The 6,596-nt window shown below is 42.8% G+C and overlaps 1 protein-coding gene across 1 annotated transcript; it reads right to left on the reverse strand.

The window, feature by feature from the left end:
* Positions 1 to 1,774: 1,774 nt before the first annotated feature.
* Positions 1,775 to 5,182, reverse strand: si:dkey-97a13.12 (vexin). The gene is made up of 5 exons (XM_034862098.1): positions 4,929 to 5,182; positions 4,630 to 4,661; positions 3,917 to 4,084; positions 3,232 to 3,323; positions 1,775 to 2,517 (listed from the first exon to the last, which is right to left on the reverse strand). Exons 1-5 carry the CDS (start codon positions 4,993 to 4,995, stop codon positions 2,271 to 2,273), a joined length of 606 nt encoding a protein of 201 aa, XP_034717989.1. The 5' UTR covers positions 4,996 to 5,182; the 3' UTR covers positions 1,775 to 2,270.
* Between the last annotated feature and the right edge of the window lie 1,414 nt (positions 5,183 to 6,596).

Consider the following 6,596-nt stretch of genomic DNA (forward strand, 5'->3'; position numbering starts at 1 on the left):
AATTACATATACTGTAAAACTTGACACGCCATAGTGCACCACCCATTTTTAGTAACCAGTACAGATCTGGCACCCTCTACACCTCCAGTCCTTGAGTTAGTCATTATTGGACTCAGTAAGGTGTGTATTCCTTTTTCTGTCTACCTTGTACACTGATGACATGAAACAGAGACTGCAGGCGTCCGACCAAACCTCCCCTGCCTTCCTCTTCTGAGCACACACCCCAAAGCAAGCACCTCACACAGACACACACACTCACACTTACACTCACACACACACACACACACACACACACACACACACACACACACACACACACACTGTTTGCCTTTGTATATACTAGACAGCAGATGGCAGCCCATTATTGGGCTGACAGAGCAGTCATCTGGCAGGCACCCTGTTACCCTTCCTCCCCCTCTGCTCCCCCATCCTCTGAAGACACCCAGCACAACACAGCATGGATAGAACACTTTTAGGCGGGAGAGTCCACAACTCTGTGTGTGTGTGTGTGTGTGTGTGTGTGTGTGTGCGTGTGTGTTATAATTGGACATTGGCCTCTCTGCCCTATATAGGTCACTCTTTCCACTTGTGTGTGTCAGTGTGTGAGGTAAGTCAGACTCCCATTTGAATGAGACTTTGCTATGTTTTAAAGCAACAACTACAGTGGATGATCAACTAATTTAGTATGAACGTAACTTGCATCTTCACACTTTAGTGTGTGACCTCATCTGAATTTGAATGAATTACTTCCAGCCACTAATCCATTAGACTCCCAGAAGCTGGTATGTTTAAGATAAATAACATTTTTACTTCTATACACTTCCTATCAATGCACATATTGTACGGATTAACTTATTCAGGGTAGTACACGTTATTTCCTTTCATATCCTGTTACGTGGTAATCGTGGGTCAGAGTTTGAAAGTATACACGCAACATTGTCAATAATTTCCTCCCTCTATTTAAAAGTGAAAGTCACAAACTTCAGATAAGCTATAACAGTATTGGCAGTGGAAAGACTCACACTAATATTCTCCTCATGAATCAGAGTTTGCTCAGAGAACCAGTGGTGCTGTCTCTTTGTAACATATACAGTGTTGCCTGTGCAAGACATGCCGCCCAAACACTGGCCCCAGAGTGACTGCCTCCTACAGCCTTTATTACAAAGGATTATACAACAGTGAATATCAAATGGAGGGGGAGGAGGGGGAGGAGGAGGTGTGTGTTTCCCTACGGAGGTCACGGCCATGGTTAGGGATTAGGTTTGGTGTTTGTGTCCTCGGGAAAGAGGAAATCTACAGCCCACCCTCTAGAGACCCTGCTACGGGGACATGCTGGGAGGCACCACAGATGAAGAAGCCTACATGCGACTTCTGAGAGCTGCTTTAGCGTTGCCAGGGCAACTGGCACAATCCCTGGTCCTTTGGCGAGGTTTTTAGCAGGCCTCAATCGCACGTCCTTTCGCTTGAGAGTTTTTTTTCTTCCTTACGGCACTGTTAAATAGAAGGGAGGCCCAGTGTGTTCAAAGGAAAATGAAGAATGAGGTAATATACGGAGGCATGTTTCTACTGGAATAAAAAGAAGTAAGCTAGTAAGGGTTTACATATTTTATTATCATTATACCATTTACATATCTTAAGCAGTAAAATATATACATATCAACAGATTCACATGAAGTCAAGAAAAGTGAATGATGGAACAAAATGTGCACAGACAATGGAAAAAACATTTCTCTTAGGTAGCAGCATCAAAGTTGTAGAATAAATGTTACATTTGATCATTTGATCATTTTATTGCTTTATTGGTTGCCACTAACTCTTATGTTACATTACACATATGAGTGCAATGATTTTAATTAGATATTTATTATATATTCAAAGCGCAAGCCTGGCATCGGATCTTGCCGTGCTGAAAAACAGAACAAAAAACAGCAGCTGCTCAGCTCTCTGTACATCCAAGCATGTTGCACTTGTGGACACGCCCCCATTAGTAATGTCACATCAGGCATTAGTCCATCCGATGTAATGAGCAAAACACCTTCTGTGACATCACCAATATAGGTTTGTGCACTCACATTCCAACCTCTAGAAGCTTCTAGAAATGCAGCCAAGTGAAGAGTACCTGGTATGGAAATGAGTACCCACCCACATCAGGATATTCAAGACCTGTCTTTTCACATTTCCGAAGTTCCTCCGTTCACCCACATTCTCCCCCAACGCAGCCCCACCAAAGTGAACTCAGCTCAGCCATCCAAGACAAAGAGGAGGGCCTCTTAGTCACCCTCGAAGGCCCCGTTGGTGGCACCCTGGCATTCACTCTTTTTCCGGCACTTGGACAAGATCCTGTGGAGCAGGCCTGGAGATCTGTGTGTCTGAGGTTGGGAGGCCACAGGCTGAGGCTGAGGGAACTGGGTCCTCTGCACCAGGAAGGGGCCCTCGCTTTTGCCTTGGCCCTCATCCAGCCCCACTCCTCTTCCACCTCCTCTACTCCCCCTCCCGAGTGCCTGCCGAATGTGTCCACTGGGGGACAAAGAGGAAATAACAAACACAAAGGCCCTGTTTATTCCTCATGACCCAAATTCCACCGTTAGCAGACAAGACAGGCATGGAGCTGTACAGAGGGCTCTGTGTGGTGGTGTGTGTGTTTATGTTAGTGTGTAAGCAGAGTTCAGTGGCAGGCTGTCAAAAATAAATACCCTCTACTGTCAAATGAACTGCAAGAGAGATCCAGTTCCCTATCAAACAACTTTTGCTACACTGAATATAGCATTGATAAAAAGTTTCACATCATATCATAGATGTCATATTTTCAGATCCATCATACATTTTCCCATAAGATTTTGATTGAGCTGTCAACCCTTTTCATATCATTTTAGATTGGAGACTAAAGTACAGGGTCTTTCCTTTCGCTCATGCTCCTCTTTAATGAGATGCAATCCCAATGAGGGGACTGACTAGATGATGAGTGTGTGTGTGTGTGTGTGTGTGTGTATGTATGTGTGTGTTCAGGGGGGTTAGTAATCAGAGTGCTTTGTCAACTAATGAGGGACGAGTGGGACCACCTGTTCAGGGGTGCTGGGCGGAGAGCATGATGGGATTTGGAGATACGGGATGTGTGGGGGGTTCAGTGGGGGAACAGCTGCTGGGTGCTGGGTGTGTGCATGATGTGTATGCACGCACTTGTTAAGGGGGTTGTGTTTGTTGTTATGGCTGCTGCATGAGTTTTACACTTACTTTCCACGTCTATTGCATACACGTGAATCATTGTCCCGGGCTGAGCTGCTCACAGATAAAGTCCTCCGTAGGGCTTTTGGAGGAAGATTTACCTGAGAATAGAATTAATCAAGTGTGTTAAAATTCCTCTGGTATCTTCTCTTATCTGGATGCTACTTTTCTTTTTGTTGAATCACAGTAGACAGCTCAAACTCCTACACTGGGCATTACATTTCCTATTATGCAACTCAATAATGCCTTTCACTATACCATCCCTGCATCCTAAATGCCCAGTTATTTGAAACTCCAATCTGTAATGGAGGCTTTTGGTTGAAATGAAATTAAGCCAAAACTGAGATGACTCCTTTGCACCTATAGAGCCACTTTAAACAGGATTCATTATTAGACCTTACATGTGAGAGTTTAACACACAACTAAGTCAACACGACATCACATCACAGAAACGTCTCAATTAAAATAACCAAAACAAGTTTTGACTTAGAAAATAAGGTACGATCCCATTGCTCACAGTAACAAGCTAATTGAGAAACTATAGGTGTTCGTGGTGTTTAAAAACTACCCTGCTATGGAGGAACAGATTAGAAAAGAATAGAAAGTACAATGTGCCTTCCAAGATTAAGCATCAGCAACAACAAAGTCCAGTAATGCTGCAATGCTGAGCACATTCATCAGTCAGCCAACCAACCTGGCTCAGCTCCATCACACAGGAGGCGGGGAAGTAGCCCTGCTGGCCGCCCTGCAGCCGCCCAAACCACCTCTCCTCCTCATGTCTGGGCAGCACCAGGATAACATCACCCAGAGACAGCTCCAGCTCATCTGGCCAGTTGGGCCTGTAGCTGTGCACCACTACCATCTAAAGGGGAAAGGGAGAGTTACAGCTAGCAATTTTTTTTTTTACTTTGAATTGTGTATCTCTAATGTCATTTTACACTCCATTTAATTAAGGTAGAGTTTGTTGCCTTCCTCTTTGTTGCACTGTTACAAGCTGCAGTCCCTGTCTATGTTTGTATCTGCAGTCCACAAGTTAGACATGGTGAATGGAGAGGATTATGTGTCAAGACTCGGAGATTAACTACTGTGCTGTAAAACATAAATCTGGGTCTACTCTTCATTATCTGTTCCCCCTAAATGTGGTCCTTATTTTGGTCAGAGGAATTAGATGAATTAAACACATAATGGATCCACAGGAAATTGACTGACCTTACGTAAGATCAATGTCAAACTTATATCAATCAATCTCCATCATATAGAAGATTTACAAAACATGTAATAATCAGTTTTAAAACATATTTCTGCTGTTTACGGCCCACATGATGTCAAACTAACAACCTACAGCCAATTATATTTTTTCAATGCATATTAGATGGATATTTGAATGAAGGAAAATGGGTAACTTGCCTTTTCAGCTTCTGGTCTATATCGATACCTCCCTGTTTACCATTGAGAGTGGAAATGAATCAGCAAAAAAGGTTAGTTTTGTATGCAAATGTGAATAATAATTTCTTTCCATAGATGCATGTACAGAAGAATCTCTACAACCCTGTCCTTCAGTAAATAAACAGTACATAGGGAGCAAAAAAAAACAATAACCCCATTATTTTTCGTCAACTGACATTGATGTTCCATCTCATTTTTACTAACAATGAAAACTGATGTCATGCTAAGCCACATTTTGATGCAGATATGATTCCACTCACCTTGAGGAGCAAGGACAGTGGTGAAGACTTCAAATTGTTCATTGCTGTGCATGTAGATGCGCTGCATCTTGAAGATCTAACACTTGCACACTGACCGAAGCTCCTGCACTCTCTCTGCACTACCTTTAAATAAATGCAGCTGACTAATCCACTGCAGCACTGACTGGAGCTGGGCACACGCAACAACACGTCCTTCCTACAGGGAACACACACAAGTACAGCCAGACAAACAGTCCTAGGACAAAAAGTGTCTGCTTATTACATTAACAGTTGGGGTTTTCTTAGCTTTGAAGATTAAAAATGTCACCACATCAATATATATTTTCAATATTTTTTTAGCTCTTTGTCTCAGAGATCGTGCTTGACCACCTCATCTTCATGCCAGTGCCTATTGTTCTTTGACCATCTGGTCACATGCGAGGGAAGTTTGGAGGCCACTGCCACTGCTCGCCTGACGTAGATGAGAATTCATAATTTCATCTCGTCAAGAGCGCTTGATTGATTTAGGGTTATTGACTGTGTCCCATTTTCCAGTGGCCTGGGTGAGCAGGGACAAAGATGAATGGGCTTGGGACAGGGTGGCGGACTGCTCAACAGATGGTGATTGAAGCACACACACACACACACACACACACACACACACACACACATAGCTCCCCTCTCCCGCTCCGGTGCGATGGAGCTTGGCTGGGAGCTTGTGTCAGTGATTAAAAAGCATCCATCAATAACATGAGAGATCACTCAGCCAGACAATTACATCTGAGCAGTGGTTTGCTGCAAACCAGCAACCATTATAAATATGCCATGTTATTTATCTCTAACTGCAGAAAGGCTTTAATAACTTACAACAAATCTATAGAAAACAAGTGCATCTTACGTCCCCAATCTATTGCAGTCATTGTTGAAATCCTGTCTGTAGGGCTATGGATGAGTTTGTCTTTTTGTGTCTAAAAGTGGAAACACCTGTAAATGGATGAGACAACTAATCTCCTTATCTTCAGCCTTAGTATTCCTGCAAAGCACACGGTTGGACTGAACCCAGAGGAGTCTCTTTCATAACAGGTAGCACGTGAATACGTATCTGTACAGAACAAAATAACACCATTTAGAGTAATATGCTTACTAGAGTGATAGAGAAATAGCATTCAAAGTGTGTTTATGTACCCTTGTTGTCAAATCTACTAAAAGTGGAAATGTTTTGGCTAGACACTTCTCAATGCTCCTAATTCAGTGTGATGCCTCCAGTCTCAACACCAAGGCCAAAGCAAAGCCTTTACATAACCAAAAACCACAGCTAAGCCACTTTGAAAAGCAATTACTTCTAGGAAGGAGAAAACACTCCGCGTTCAAGCATTTATCTCTTTAGACCAAACAAGGCCAAATGAAATTTACACAAAAAAAAGCGGTCTTCCTTTGCGAGCAGAGATGCAGGTGATATTCTGGAAACATTAGATTGCATTAGCTACATCAACCACCATCACTCCATTCAAAATATATTTAATTTGTGGCTGAGATGCTTTCACTGGCCTGAGCTTGTTCCTACTGTTTGCTGCTGTTTCTTTTAAGCAACCCAACCAAGCTCTTTCATATTAAGTGGGCTAATAGGAAAATCCATGAAACGTTAGAATTGTGTACCCTAGCATGTATACGAGATAACAAAACCTTTGG

This window comes from Etheostoma cragini, chromosome 22 (assembly GCF_013103735.1).
Source record: "Etheostoma cragini isolate CJK2018 chromosome 22, CSU_Ecrag_1.0, whole genome shotgun sequence".
In the NCBI taxonomy this organism is placed as follows: Eukaryota; Metazoa; Chordata; class Actinopteri; order Perciformes; family Percidae; genus Etheostoma; species Etheostoma cragini.

What these genes read in the sequence shown, in the direction of transcription:
- si:dkey-97a13.12 (XM_034862098.1), bottom strand. Translation starts at nt 4,995, where the DNA reads ATGCAGCGCATCTACATGCACAGCAATGAACAATTTGAAGTCTTCACC. An exon ending in GTGTGATGGAGCTGAGCCAG is followed by an intron (nt 3,324 to 3,916) that starts GTTGGTTGGCTG and finishes TTCTATTCTCAG; the next exon opens with GTAAATCTTCCTCCAAAAGC. An exon ending in GTATGCAATAGACGTGGAAA is followed by an intron (nt 2,518 to 3,231) that starts GTAAGTGTAAAA and finishes TTTGTCCCCCAG; the next exon opens with TGGACACATTCGGCAGGCAC.